At 43.2% G+C, this 15,565-nt stretch overlaps 1 protein-coding gene and 1 pseudogene across 1 annotated transcript in view; one reads left to right on the top strand and one right to left on the bottom strand.

Annotated features, from left to right (window-relative positions):
* The window catches only part of noxa1 (NADPH oxidase activator 1), a 102,117-nt gene that overhangs the window by 56,172 nt on the left and 30,380 nt on the right, over positions 1 to 15,565 (top strand). The window contains exons 5-8 of the mRNA XM_088993710.1: positions 7,043 to 7,159; positions 12,883 to 12,990; positions 15,073 to 15,132; positions 15,214 to 15,251. Coding sequence (XP_088849836.1) covers positions 7,043 to 7,159; positions 12,883 to 12,990; positions 15,073 to 15,132; positions 15,214 to 15,251 — 323 coding nt within the window. The remainder of the gene's footprint in view (positions 1 to 7,042; positions 7,160 to 12,882; positions 12,991 to 15,072; positions 15,133 to 15,213; positions 15,252 to 15,565) is intronic.
* Positions 4,173 to 5,903, bottom strand: LOC148899693 (uncharacterized; annotated as a pseudogene).

The raw sequence follows: 15,565 nt of genomic DNA, 5'->3' as shown, positions 1-15,565 counted from the left end.
AGTAACACCCAGGTACTTGTAGGAGGTCACCCTCTCAATGTCCGAACCCTGGATGTTCAATGGTGCAGGTAAGGATTGTTTCCTGCAGAAGTCCACCACCAGCTCCTTGGTTTTCCCTGTGTTGATCTGGAGGTGATTCTGCTGCCACCAGTCCACAAAGTCCTCTGTCAGTCCCCTGTACTCCCTATCGTCTCCCTCTGTAATGAGACCGACAATAGCTGAGTCGTCAGAGAACTTCTGAAGGTGGCAGGTTGGGGTGTTGTAGTTGAAGTCCGAGGTGTAGAGGGTGAAGAGGAATGGAGCCAGGACTGTACCCTGCGGCGCTCCGGTGCTGCAGAGAAGCCTGCCCGACTCACAGTTCTTTACCCTCACGTACTGTGGCCTGTTTGTGAGGTAATATGTAATCCAGGATGTGAGGTGATGGGCGACTCCGGCATGCCGCAGCTTGTCCCCCAGTAGATTTGGCTGGATGGTGTTGAAGGCACTGGAGAAATCGAAGAACGTGATCCTCACCGTGCTCCCAGCATTCTCCAGGTGCAGCAACGCCGTATGGAGGAGGTAGATGATGGCATCCTCCACACCGATGCTGGGCTGGTAGGCAAACTGTAGCGGGTCCAGTGATGAGCTTGCCAGCGGTCGCAGGTGGGCGAGGACGAGTCTCTCCAGCGTCTTCATCAGGTGAGACGTCAGCGCCACCAATCTGTAGCTGTTGAGCTCTTTTGGGTTGGCAATCTTGGGCACTGGGACCAGGCATGACGTTTTCCACAGCTGTGGAACTCTGCCCAGCTTCAGGCTCAGGTTGAACAGGTGATGGACAATGACACACAGCTGGTCGGAGCAGGTCTTGAGGAGTCGGGAACTGATATCATCCGGACCTGCTGCCTTCCTCACCTGCATCCTCCTCAGTTGGTTCCTCACCTGCGCAGTTGTGACAGACAGGCAGGAACCAGGAGGCAGAGTGGCGGCTGAGGGTGTGGCAACGGTTGGGAGGGGAGATGTTGGTTGTGGAAAGCTGGTCGTGAGAGGGGGCAGGGAGGGTAAGGCCACAGTGAGAGTTGGTGCAGGAGCAGCTACAGGTGAAGTTGACGGTGGGCCGGGGGCGGCTGGCGTCTTGTCAAACCGATTGAAAAAGCGGTTGAGTTCATCTGCCCGGTCCTTGTCTTTTTCGTTCAATGTCACTGGGCTTTTGTGGCCTGAGATGTTTTTCAGGCCCTTCCAGACACCAGCGACATTGCTGGCTTGCAGCTGCTCCTCCATTTTCATCCTGTAGGCCTTCTTCCCCTCTCTGATCTTCCTCCTCAGTTGGATCTGCATGGCCTTCAGTTCCTCTCTGTTGCCCGACACAAAAGCCCTTTTCTTCTCCTTCAGGAGGACTTTTATGTCGGGAGAGGAGTTTGTTGAGCGCGCGGTCAGTACAAACCATCTATGATTTGGCGGAATTTAACACAAGTAGGTATTATTGAGCTTGAATATTTCGTTGTGGAATAATATGTTTTGAATGTTGAAAGTGATTCAGTTTTTCGATAAATGTTGATTTCTTTAACTTTGCCCCTTCAATGAAAACAACAGACGCAATCTTGATGAATCACAGTGCATATGTTATTTTAATCTATTTCCATTTCCTCCTCCAAGTATCTGCGAAATAGTATGTAAACGCCATATTCCTTGAGACAAAACTACATTTAAAGGGCAACCGGCACCATTTTTTTTGTGTTCCCCACTGACATCAGAAAAACGTTTTATAGCATCTAAAATACCCAAAACAGGCAGGCTGATATTTTTAGTTAAATGAAAAACACCAATTAAAATGACTTCAAAATGAATCCGGAAATGGCCAGTTTCAGAAGGTCCCACCCCCTTGTTCGTGACGTCACGCCAAGACGTCTTGCCTTGCTCAAGAATCAAAACAATGGCTTCAGATTCGGAGGAGATGTTTTCTTGCTAATAATAATAATACATTTCATTTGTAAGCGCCTTTCAAAACGCTCAAGGTCACTCATCCAGTTTTGAATATGATTCAAATAGTTCTGAAGAGGAAAGCATAAATGTTTGCAATTGATTCAAGGAGTCCTCCCATATCAATTCGAGCCGTCAATGACAGCAATGTAGCACCCAGAAAATGCAGAAGATTGCGCCCAAGCTCAGTTGGAAATGGGCTGATTTGTCAGCTGGGAATTTATGTCACCGAATATCAAATAGTTGGCTTGGTGCAACACACAACGATTCACCATGACGTTATTTATGTGTTTTCCTTCTAATTTCGCCATCAACACGGATCAACACGAAGTTTTCAGACCAAACAAAGTACTCAAAATGCATTGTGTGTCGCTTTCTCGGTCAGGGGCGGTCCAAACGTGCCGTCACATGGGGATCGTCATCAACTCGAAAACAAGACTTCGTGAATATTCAGCGCAAGTCTTAGAACGTAAACTATAGCTATATGCTGTGGAATCTTTGTAAAATACGCTCAGTCGAAGTCATTTGAAGTGATTTTATAAATTATGGACATAACTTGTCCGGAGGCGTCGGTTGTCCTTTAATGCTTTAGGTTTCGTATTTCCGGCCCAAACACTCCCTCCAAATGCTCCTGGCCCGGCCCCTCTGTCAAATTTTAGAACCCAATGCGGCCCGCGAGTCAAAAAGTTTGCCCACCCCTGTCTTAGCCTCTCCTGTGGGAGCAAAAAGGACTGCGGCAGTACACATGTGGAATGTACTTCTCTTGTAAACATTTTGCACAGCCATTTTGCTAATAGAGCACCTGGATCTGATTCATTTTCTGCCCAAGATTCACCTTCCAATAATTGGGAGGATGAATGGTCTGCCATGCAATATCTCGAATGGTGTTCAGCCGTTATTAGTGGGTGTTATTCTCATATATAATTTCACCAGAAAGAGACATTCAGGCCATGGTTTGCCTGTTGTTTCCATCATTTTTCTGAGTCTATTTTTAATTGTCCCATTTTCTAAACAAATCAATTAACACTAAACAGTATTTATAAGCACCACTGCTTAGTACTATCAAATCCAGATGGATCACTTTAAAGGGATGTGACCCCTGTGGAAGTTTTCCTCTTTTTGATCGCATGTTACCTTGTGGATTGTGTTTACAACAAATTAAACAACTCTGCAAAAGTTTTCTTTTGCATATAAGTTGAAACCTTTGCCAAAATGGAACATCTTTCCTGTAATAAACACCATCCCTCCTGTTGATACATGTGACCTACCATGGCTTAAACGAGCAACCATAGGGAACATGCTCCTCGGTAAACATGGCTTGTCGTCGATTTTATACAGCCCGTCAAAAGGTTTAGCACCATCGGCCAACCACAGATCTTTTTCAGATTTAGTGGCTAACGCTTGCATATCTTTTAAAACTTGTGTGGGTATCAATTCACGCGACTCCAAACTCATAAGATTGAGAGGGGTAAGAGCAGCTTTCTTTGCGGCGGCATCCAGTCTAGCGTTGCCTAAGCTAATTCTGTCTTTAGCTTTCGTGTGGGCTGCACATTTACATACAGCCACTGTTGTTGGCCGGAGGATAGGTTCTAACAACCCTCTCAATAAGTCAGCATATTCAACTGGCTTCCCTGTCAATGTAGTCATCCCTCTACGTCACCATTGCGCTGCAAAGCAGTGAAGTGTGGAAAACGCATATTGGCGGTCCGTAAATATCGTCACTGTTTTTCCTTTTTCCCATTTGCATGCTTCAGTCAATGCAACAATATCTGCCGCTGGTGCTGAATAAGTAGTTGGTAATGAACCGTCAGCTATAGTTTTGACGTATGTCACAACGCATAACCCACCCGGTTACCCCCTGCATCCGACTTAGATGCAGAGCTGTCAATGTACCGGTGGATACTGCCAGGTAACGGTGTGTTTCAAGTCAGGTCGTAGAAATGTCATTTTTTTAATGTCCTAGAAATACAACTTCTTTATGGTAAACTGTAACTTATTCAAATAAGCTTTCTTACCTGTACTCTAGATATTGGAACAAAGCCATTAATACAGTCTTGTTTTCATCTTCAGTCGGTGAGGCAATTAAGATCTCGTCAATGTACAAAAGAATTTGAGAAGTCTCAGGTTGTTTAAAGTCAGCAATACATGAAGACATTTCCTGTGAAAAAAATTGGGGTAATAACTGAGTCCCCCCAGCAGGAGATATGAGTGCTCCATTATGCTCCTTTTGGAGAAGCACATGTGGTCTTTCACAAGCAGCCAAAGGTGGGAGGGAGGGCGGGGGGCAGAGAGAGGCAGAGAGAGTAGCCGCAAGAAGGAGGAGGGGGAGATCTGCGCAAAAAAAACCTCTGACCTCTGAACCCCAAGCTCAAACCCTCCAGCCCATAGCCCGCCCCCTTCTTGCTGTGGTCAGAGTTCTTGTCCCCTGGTAGTGGCGATTTCAAGACCATGTCCTCCGTTGTTCTTGCGAGCGGAGGAGTTTCATCATCAACGGCCGTCTTTGAAGACATAGCTGCAATCATAGCCTTTTCATTCTTTCTCTCTTCCGTACTTGTACCGTACTCTAACCATTTCTCGCAAGCCGAAAGTCCTACACGATTTTGTTTCCAGAGCTCTCCCAGCAGCAGAAGATTCTTTCATTTTTAATCGAAGCCATATTTCCTTAAGAGACTCATCATTCAGAGTACCATCAAAATCTATAATTTTGCATCCACCTTTCACAATAAATCTCAGTGTCAGGGAATTTTTTTAATCATAAATTCAGTATCGCGATGAGTTGTGGTTTTCGAACACGCTTCACCCATTGCTTTTCCCACAACTGCCGAAATGTTCCCAAAAAAGAAAGAAAGAAAGAAAGAAAGAAAGAAAGAAAGAAAGAAAGAAAGAAAGAAAGAAAGAAAGAAAGAAAGAAAGAATCTTCTTTCGACTATCAGATTTTTCCCTTCTTTCGTGTCCCATCAACACACTCTCACATACAAAAATACATCCAATTATTTAATAAATGGTGCTATCAGAATGTATGAACTGACCTGAATAAGTCACATGCAACAAAATTGTAGGATGCTTTTTACCCGAAATCCACCATCAATTAATCCATAGTCATTAAGGTCTGTGAAGAGTGATAATCAGAACTCCACGCACTGGCTGCGAATAAACACACACCAATATTTAATTATTTGATTGGCGGTGCTGGATCCATCCAAGTAACAATCAAGGGTGCTCCCTGGCGGTATGGGCACCAGGAAATGCTGGAAGCCTTTAACACAGGGGTATCAAAGTCCTTTTTTGCCGCGAGCCACATTGTTGTTACGGTTTCCTCTCGAGGGCTGTTATGAATTTGGGGAAACCAAATGTTGTATCTCAACTATATTTTACACACAGAATGCACAACAAATTAATGAATAACTAGTTTTCAAATGTGAAGTCAATAATTATGACTGTTATTGTGGTTTACATGGGACAATTTTAATTTTTGGTTCAGACTTTAGCAAGCATCTTAGCACTTGAAATGCTTGATTAGATTTTGCCCGCCAAGTAAAATGACCTGGCGAGCAAGAATTTGCCCCCGGGCCTTGACCTTGACATAATGCTTTAAGATGACCATTTTCAGTCCCAAGATCCGCTCGAACGATTCGAGTACAACATCCAAAAGGTGCACAACTTCTATTAACTCCAATTAACTTCGGGTCACTACTTGTGTCGGCATTGAGCTACATCATTTTCCTTGAAAAACCAGTAACAGCCCCATCGATGCAAATTCCAAATGGTTTCAGTTTGTCATATGATTTTATGTGCCATATAAAATTATGTTCTTTAGAGAAGTAGTTTCGTCGTCTCAGACATCTTGCTTGCCTTAAAGATACTTCTTTCGGAACGAAGTCTTTCAGGACCAGACGAACATCCTTTTTCCGGACAAGAAGCCCATGTTCCCTGCACTTACTGGACATCCACCTGTCACAGTGGAGTTGTCGGGAATGCTGCAATTGGTTATGAATAAAGTCAACCAGAACGCCCAAGTCCTCGAACGTTTTTCGACGAACTCGTCCTCTTTTGGTCACCATTCGCCTCAAATGTATTTCACAAATTCGTTAACCATATTTAATCTCAATAATAAATTTAATGTATTTTTATTTCAAGCCAATTTTAAAGTAAAATTCGATTAAACTCACCAACGCGTGAAAAGGCTCCATGTTTGCTGGTTTCGGCTACCCAGATGATGAACCGGAAGTACATAAACGCGCATTCTTTGCAAGGGAATACAAAGTTTTGCGAGATAATGCAAAGTATTGTGAGATCTCGCAAAGTTTTGCGAGGGAAAGCAAAACTGCGAGATCTCTTTTTTTTTCTTCTTCAATATCCCCTTAGGGCAGGGGTGTCAAAGTCATTTTTTGCCGCGGGCCACATTGTAGTTATGGTTTCCTCTCGAGGGCCGTTATGAATTTGGGGAACCCATTAGAATGTTTAAATCCCTTCAAATATTACATATAGAGCACACAGCAAATTACTGAATAACTCGTTTTAAAATCTGAAGTCAAGAATAATGACTTTTATTGTGGTTGACATCCAAAAATATGAAATTTTGGCTCAAATTTTAGCAATCGTTATGGAATTTAACAAGTTTGATATGCTTTCGCGGGCCGAAAAAAATGATGTGGAGGGCCGGATTTGGCCCGCGGGCCTTGACTTTGACACCTGTGCCTTAGGGGCTCCGTAGCTTTTCTTTCTGGGACAGCAGTCACTACTGTGGACAGCTCATTTTGCTATCTCATTACAGGGTGCATGAAAGGGTTAAAACAAACATAATTTCTTTTTTTAACATCAAGATCAACTACCTGAGTGATATGGACCAAAATATGGACCAGGACAGATATCAGAACGTTAAATGCACCACAGTCATTACATTTTTGTAAAAAAAAAAAACAGAAAACCAAAGTGTGAACACTTCCCAAAACATGATGAATTTATATCAATCCTTAGACCATGGAAAGTGTGCAAATTGCATTTTGGAACGAATTAATTAGTGCTTATATCGCTTCTAAAAACTGAGCAAGGGAAGACTTCAATCTCATCATAAAATCTCTCGTAGGTATTACATAATGCAGCCGCAGTGTACTGCCGAATGGACCATTGGGAACAAGCCAGAGATATTCTCATGTCACAAAATCAAGGGGGGAACTTAGAGATGGCTTTGAATAGCATCATGGTAAGTACCACTCTTTTTCATCTGAATACGCAATGAACTTAATCTGAGAAACAACAATTTACACTACACCTGCACTACAAATTTATTGTTGTTCAACCGTACCCAACAATGTAGCAAAAGAAAATGTAGATCACTCTGAAACACTGCCTGTTTAATAGTGTCCACAAATTATTATTGTTGTGATTCTGATTACATTGTCGATGATCCCTCGCATGGTGGACTAGGGATGAGTGGCACGAGGGGGAGGGGGTGTAGTTAATTACTGCAGAGGTGCCTGTACCATGTGCCACACTACTACATAACGTCGCGGCATTGTCGTGGTGTAGTGACGCTACACCAGCCAGTTGATCAAAACAAGTCATCTCTTCTCGTTCCTCCGGAAGCAATATTGGCGATGAAGATGGACTTCCACACAGCTCTTGATAGAGTGCTTATGCACATTAGTAAACATATTACGTTATTTCATGCTTAGATTAGTAAACATATTATGTTATTCCATGTTTAGCTTAGTACATATTATGTTATTGCATGCTTAGTTTAGTCTACAGGGTTTCATGAAATTTATTAGTTAGTTTAGTTTTATTTATTAGTTAGTTTTGAAAGCAGTATGTAACAAGTATCAAGTTTCAGTCTAAATGTTCCCCCAACAAACTTGCCCGTAGCTGATTGGACAACAGATCGCTGCTGTGTGACTTCCAATACTTGTCCGTAGCTGATTGGACAACAGATCGCTGCTGTGTACGTTTAAAACTCGTCTGAGCGGGAGGGCTCGCTCCCTCTTTGTGCTCTTTGTGCTCTTGGCTTCCCGTCCCGACGAGAGATGTTCTCTTTTTGTTTCACTAGAATAAAGTAGCTTTTTGTTCACCATCTATCGTCCTCGCTGATATTTTTATCACAGAACTTCGTTGAACACCGAACCAGATGAGAAACAAGAATTATAACCGAACATTAGAACCGAACAGCTCTCCTCACCTCATTCCTCATGCTCCCCGGTGAGCCACCAGTCCCGTGGTCCCGCTGGTATGACTCTTCCATCTATGACTCCACCTCCACCTACGATGGTGCCGATGTAAATGTGACCAAACGTCAAGGGGCCGACACACGGAGGCCTTGTGCCAACTGTGGGTCTGCTCACACCCCACATGTGTGCCACCTTGCATAGCCACCGGACAACGATGCCAAGACTGCAGGAAGATGAACCACTTTTCCATGATGTGCCGCTCTGTTCCCATGTCGACAAACATATCATCCTGCTCACTTGGAACCACCTGGAGTCTCGAGCCAAGAGACCATCCACTCGCTAGGCTCCTGCCCCAAGCCATTGAAGTGGCCCACAGTGGAACTGGACTGTGTGAGCTTACCACTCCTGCTCGACACCGCAGCCTGCAGGTCACGATTGAACATGTCGACAGTTCGACACCTACATATAAAATTTCAAACTAATAACACATTAAATAAATACTACTAGCATACCAGCAAGGGCTAACGTGTGTGTCATGCTAATGCCAGCTTTGTATTGAAGTGAGGCCACGTGTAATTCTTGTGAGTACAGTGATACCTCAGCTTACGAACATAATTGGTTCCCAGAAATTGTGTGTAGTGTATTTCCTCGTCTCCCCTTCAAGGCCAACACTGAAGACTTGTTTGGCTATCGCCACACTGAGATTGGCATGGTAGGCATTGCCATCCTCACAGTGCGCCACGTATCCCGTCATGGCGCCAACCTTTTGGTCTTCCACTTGTTTTGTACACCCGAGTTTTCCATCACTGATAATGTGTGCGCCACAATTCTGATGGTGACTACCGTATTTATTCTAGTATAACGCGCACAATTTTCTACCTAAAAAGAACTCAAAGTTTGACTGTGCGTTATAAACGAGGCCTCTGAAAATCTCCTATATATTTAATGCTTTATCCCTTCCAGGAGGCAGCAGCATTTTCATAGCTATTCTCCATAGGCGCTGTTGTTAAGCTTCAGTTTCGATTCTCGGAAAGACCCGGGCATTCCTTTTGTTTTATTGTAGATTACCATTTCTTTAGCTACGCTTCATTTCCTTTCCTCGCCTCGCCCACACTGAAACGTGAGTTAAGCATTGGTGTTTTGCACAATTACCAATATTCAGAGTTTCAATACAGTGTTCTTCATATTTTAATTGATGTACTGATAGCCGAGAAAAAGTGAAACACAATTTTATACCGATTTTTAATGAAAATATGGGTTGCGCGTTATACACGTGTGCGCGTTATACTAAAATAAATATTGTATATCCTGGCAGCATCGTTGGCCAACACCCTTTACGGGTTTGGGATATGTAATTGCCTCCGACCATCAACCACTTCTTGACCCTACTGTGATCCCCGTGATCACAGTATATCCACTATACTCAAATATAGAAGCAATATTGCGCCTGCCATAACCCTCGTGCCCTGTGGAATTGACCTCCTTTCTGGGCATGACAGCCTTCTACTTGCACTTCCTCTCCAACTACTCTGATACAACCGTGCCACTACAGGCCCTGGTAAAGCAGAACACCCGTTAGTCAATGACACCAGCCGAGCTCACCTCCCCCACCATTCCTCGCTTATTTTGACTCAGAAAGCCCAACATTTGTGACCTGTGATGCATCCAACACTTCGGTTGGGGCTATGCATGGCCTTTGCGTCAAGGTCCCTCATTTTGACTGAGCAAAAGTACGCGGTTTGGGAGAGGCCCTAGCCCAGGGGTGGCAAACCAGTCAGAGAGTAAGAGCCACATTTTTTACGATGGTACTGCAAAGAGCCACATCATACACATGGGCAGAGATGAACATCACCCCATCCTTCACATTCACAGACCTCTGCTCAGCCAGATTTATTATAATTTAAAACAGATTATTATTTTACAGACAGTGTATTGTCAGTGTTCAAATACGTGACATGTTTTGGCGTTTACTTCCGCCTTCGTCAGAGTGTCACAGATGTTGTTGTGATGCACCATTTTCAGCTGGTGTTGCTATGAGGGTGTGACCGACCTGTCAGATCTGACAGGCAAGTCACGCCCCCCGCTGTCGGTTCGTCCCTTCAGGATACTGCTTCAGGTAGTAGAGAGCATGTAGGCTCCCTCATCCCTGTTGATGGTCCTTGGATTGGATTGGATTGGATTTGCCTTTATTAGTCTCGCAGTGGAGAAATTTACATTTCACAGCAGCAAAGTTATGAAAGAAATGAAAGTAGAAAAGCAAAACACAGGAGCTTCTGGAAAGGCAGCCACTGTCGCAGCGCCATCTTGAAGTCAAATGAACAAAAAAAAAAACTAAATAACATATAACATGACATCACAAAGACACAGAGAGACAGTCATTCTTAAGCACTTTCTGTACCCTCTTTGTGACATAAAGCAGTTCCAGATGAAAAAGGAGAGGATCAAAGCGTCTCTTCACCAGTGGATCAGGGACATCATGGTGGAATGTGCACGTCGACTACAAGCTAAATGTTGAAAGCAAACACGCAGCTGTAGCATCCATTGACGAAAAGAGATTGTCTCACATCTCCTGTCCCCCATAAATCAGCTTCAATTCCATCCCGCGACAGTTCCATATACGCATCGGTGCTCTGCGCTGACACTGCTTCCTTCTTATCGCGGGCTCCTCAAGCCATGTATCCATCCAGCCGCAGAATGTCCAACAGCACCGACCTTCCACTGAACAAAGCGGGGCTGTGAAGATGCTGCCCAGTACAGGCGCAAAAAAGCACAATGGCCCCTTTGGTGTCCAGCGATGGCAGTCGAATGGCACCGACATTCCTCCCATTCAAAAACAGTTAAAAGGCGCAACCGCTCAGCACAGTCTCCTCCTTGATGAATGTCGTGGTCAAAAATGCTGAAAAACAATCCGTATCCGTGCCACACGACGCACAACAACACAAAGTGACAAAAGAAAACACAAAAACAAGACAAAAACAACAAAAAAAGCACAAATAAAGGCTGATCAGAGCACTTGCTGACGGCTGCCTACTCGGGCGCTATCTTGGACTCTTTCTGCTTTTCTGTCTGACTTTTCAAAGTGACCAACTTGTGCTTGTGCGAAGTTCAGTCCCTTTTGGAAATTCCTGGTCAATGTTAGCATGGACTGAGCTAAAGTGGCGCTGAAGCTTTGAAATGCGCTAATGACGCCTGACATATAAGGCAGAATGGCTTGCCAGTACGTTCAACAAAAAACATAAACCCTTCCACTCTGTTAGAAACATCCTGTGTTCATCTTCATATTTTCGCTTTGCTGTGCATTTGTTTCCCTGCCATTTTGAGAGCGAACTTGACACAAATTGTTTACGACTCAAATGATTGATTTGTCAGCTTGCTACCATATTTTCATGACTATAAGGTGCACGTAAAAGTCTTACATTTTCTCCAAAATGTGCAGCGCGCCCTAATGTCGTGAAAATACGATGCATAGGGAATTAATGGCAGCACCAGCACCAAACATTTTTGACACTTGTCATGTAAGAGCCGCATGAGGCTCAATAGCCGCGGGTTGGCCATGTCCGCCCTCGCCTGTGTGTGGGCATGTGAAAAGTGGCACATGTACCTGAATGGCCGTCTCTTCACACTCCGCACTGACCACTAGGCTCTCACAGCCTTGTTGGCAACAACTGGGCCAGGGTATGAGCCACTGCGCTTGTATAGGTGAACTTTGATACTTGCACTATGTACAGTTTTTGAATAAAATATTTTTGCACAGTTGCATTATACACCTTAGTCTTCTGACATTGCTGAGAATATCTTGTTATTTATCCTGTCACACACCCCCCCCCCTCCCATACCCTTTGAAATTGCTGCTTTGGACTGCAAATTTGCCCATTGTAGGATAATTAAAAGCTTTCGGATTGTGATTCTGAGAGATTACAATTTGTCCACCCAGTTCGCACCAGGTAGGGACAATGTGGTGGCGGATTTGCTTTCCCATGCCACCCACAGTCCTTTACAGGACACTCACCAGGACGCCTTCAAACACAGTTTGATCCCAATGCTCCACACACTTCTGCGATCTACTGTGTCACTGCAGAAACTGCAGGCATTACATTACATTTTAACACAGTTGTATAGACTACTCTGATTTAAATTGAACATGCATTATTTAAGTGTTTTTTTAGTCTCACCAAAGATGCTTCTTCTGTCTTGGATATGCGTCAACCTTTGGTCCCCAGAAACAGAGCCGAGGCCCAGTCCTCAAAAAGGTTTTTAATGCCGTGCCCACGGTCTTTTCATGGTTGTCGACTCTGCCTCTGGACATCTCTGGTATCTCGCAATCCTGGACGAGCCCCCAATTAAATGTCAGGTTCGCCAAACAGACACACAATGTTCACCTCTGATAACACACGGTATATCCGTTTCGTAAGACACACAGACATCTGAGATACACAGGCATCTGTCTGCAAATGTATCCTTCCATTACCTACCCACTGTCTTCAGGCTCCCCTCCGGTGCATGTGAGCAATGTCCCTTATCAGTGGTTGGCACTCTGCAAACAAGTTGGCCATTTGAGGTCATGTCCAAGTTTGCCACTTCCAAATAATTCTATCATGTATCACAGGCATTCATTACAACAAGGATATAGTGAATACATGTTTGAATAAATCATTACAACAAGAAAATCTTGAACACAAGTTATTACAGCAAATGAATAATAACTTCTAAAATAATTCTGATACAATTGAATTAAGTAAGGATGTTTACTTTTCTAACACAGAGAAAGGAAATTCTCATGCCTCTCATGGTACCCGAGGATGTGGTATTTCGTCCTAGAAAAAAGGATGTGGAACAGCTCAAGCAGAGAGACTTCTTAGGAAAAGCTAAGGTATGAAGACATATTTAACTAAGCACAAATAAAGAGCAAAAGCCACTTTTTTATGTCTTTTTAATTTTATATCCACTCCCTTTGAAACATTTTTGATCATTTTGGCCAGTTGCTCTCTTTTTTTGCTGGATATTGAAATCACCTGAGGTTGACTTCAAAACATAAGTTTGATGTATTGAATTAACATGTCTGCTTGTATGTGCATTATTTACATTGGGATCTGATACGGTACACCACGAAAAATGTCAAAAGTGTGATTGCAGCAAAAGACCATGTATTTGGGAGCAAAAAAATTGGAGAAGAGAAACGTTGGCCTTTCCTTGGGTCAAGACCTCATAATTGTTGTAATATGCAGAAAATGTAGGCTGAGTGGTGACTTTGAAACCCACAACGGCGGTTGACCACGAAACAACTGTGTTCAGTGTTCCAACATCCACAACCAGCAATTGCTATCACAACTTGAGATTTAAGGTACAACACAGATTTGATGGTGAAGAGCCAGTTCAGAGATTGTGTGGCAAGCCTCAACGAATGCAAATGATGAGATTGGCATGCCGGCCAAAGTAAATAAAATGCTGAGCGAGAGAGCAACTGACCTCAAAGATAAGATGATGGCAAGAATGAAAGCTGGAAAACCTAGAAACAGGCCAATATCCAAGAGGTACACCCAGATGACCTCAAGCACTTCAAACTGCTAAACAAAGCCTCCAGGCCTTGTCCAGTTGCCGAAAGAGGTACACGAAAGAGAACGAGGAAAGACAAATAAACGGGCTTTTCGCAACACAACCTGTGAAAGTGTACGCTCTGTGGCCGGGTTTAAACAGCAGGGCAGACCCACCAAGGCTGGAAACTAAAAGATACTGGAAAGTCATATGGGAGAAGGAGGTCGCACATAACATCACAGCACAATGACTTGTAACACTGAAAGAAGAGCACAGAAACCTCACTGAACAGAACTCAATCACCATAACAGTGGCAGACGTACAGGAAAGAGTTTCAAATATGAAAAATTGGACAGCAACAGGCCGAATTTGGGCCACACCTGCTGGTAAAAGAAAGTCACAGCACTCCATGAGCGCCTAGCAGCACAAATGAACTCTATCTATCTATCTATCTATCTATCTATCTATCTATCTATCTATCTATCTATCTATCTATCTATCTATCTATCTATCTATCTATCTATCTATCTATCTATCTATCTATCTATCTATCTATCTATCTATCTATACCACCTATATATATATATATATATATATATATATATATATATATATATATATATATATATATATATATAGATAGATAGATAGATAGATAGATAGATAGATAGATAGATAGATAGATAGATAGATAGAGTTCATTTGTGCTGCTAGGCGCTCATGGAGTGCTGTGATTTTCTTTAACCAATATATATATATATATATTGTGATGCCACGAGAGGCTGTGTCCTGGAGGGCAAATACATCCCCCTAAGATGGCTCCACCCAGAGAGAGTCTTTGCCCCATCTGGTGGAAAGCAGCAATGAAAACCACACACCTGCAGCTGATCAGGGTGGGATTGGCAGGCAAGGCTCTTAAGGCAGAGAGCCACTGAGTGTGGAGCTTGGGGAAAGACAAGCTCGATTGCTGTGCTCTGTGAATAAGTTGATTGCTGCGTGGAACTCATTGCCAGTTGGGACCACACGACAGGACACTGGATTTGGACGTTGCTAAGGTGGCTAGGCTACATGAGGAGGACGTCAAGAGGGGTGAGGCCTAGAGACTCTTGGAAAAGAACTCCGTCTTCAGTTTTACCTCAGAAGAGACTTTATTTTGATTTAAGTATTGGAAGAGACACTATTCAAACCTTTGTTGCTTGTGAATCCCCCCCTGAAACCTTTGATTATAACCTTTGTTTGTATCCAAACCTGTCGTCCATTGCACTTCTTGTCCTGTCCCGCTGAGAGCCAGCCTCTCATGATATCACTATATATATATATATATATATATATATATGCACACACCTGAACAGAATGAAAGTGAAATATATTGCAATGTGTAAAAGCAATTATCAACATTTATTTTGCTTGCTACCAAAAGGTGATTTCTTCCATGATTCCTAATGATGATTTTGGTGGTTTTGAACCTCTCAGGTTACAGGTAAGAATACATTTTATTGTCATTTTTTTCCAATTTCATGCACTTTCACTACTACTGGCTCTTATCATGTGCTCTCCACAGAAACCTGGTTATTATCAGCCCAAGGTGGATGGTTCACAGTGAGTACTATATTGTCTCAACATAACTTTTGGGACATGTTTCTGTGTTGGCCACATTAGTGTATAAATTGGACATGAATTGATATTCTCTCACTTGCACCCACATGGAATTGAAGTGCAACGCTTTCTGAAACCCAGCAGTTTCTCTTAAATCTATGTCTTCACAAATTGTAATGAAAACAAAATCAAAATGTCGTTATTTTAAATCTTTCTTCCTTATCCTGTGCTCTTAGGATTGTCCCAGCCTGAACAAACACAGGGGTATGCGTAGATGCCCCTAAATGTTGATATGGCACAAAGGCACAATGGAAGTA

This window comes from Hippocampus bargibanti, linkage group LG04 (assembly GCF_051943395.1).
Source record: "Hippocampus bargibanti isolate YZ-2025 linkage group LG04, ASM5194339v1, whole genome shotgun sequence".
Lineage (NCBI taxonomy): Eukaryota > Metazoa > Chordata > Actinopteri > Syngnathiformes > Syngnathidae > Hippocampus > Hippocampus bargibanti.
This window is presented reverse-complemented; position numbering and strand designations above follow the sequence as displayed.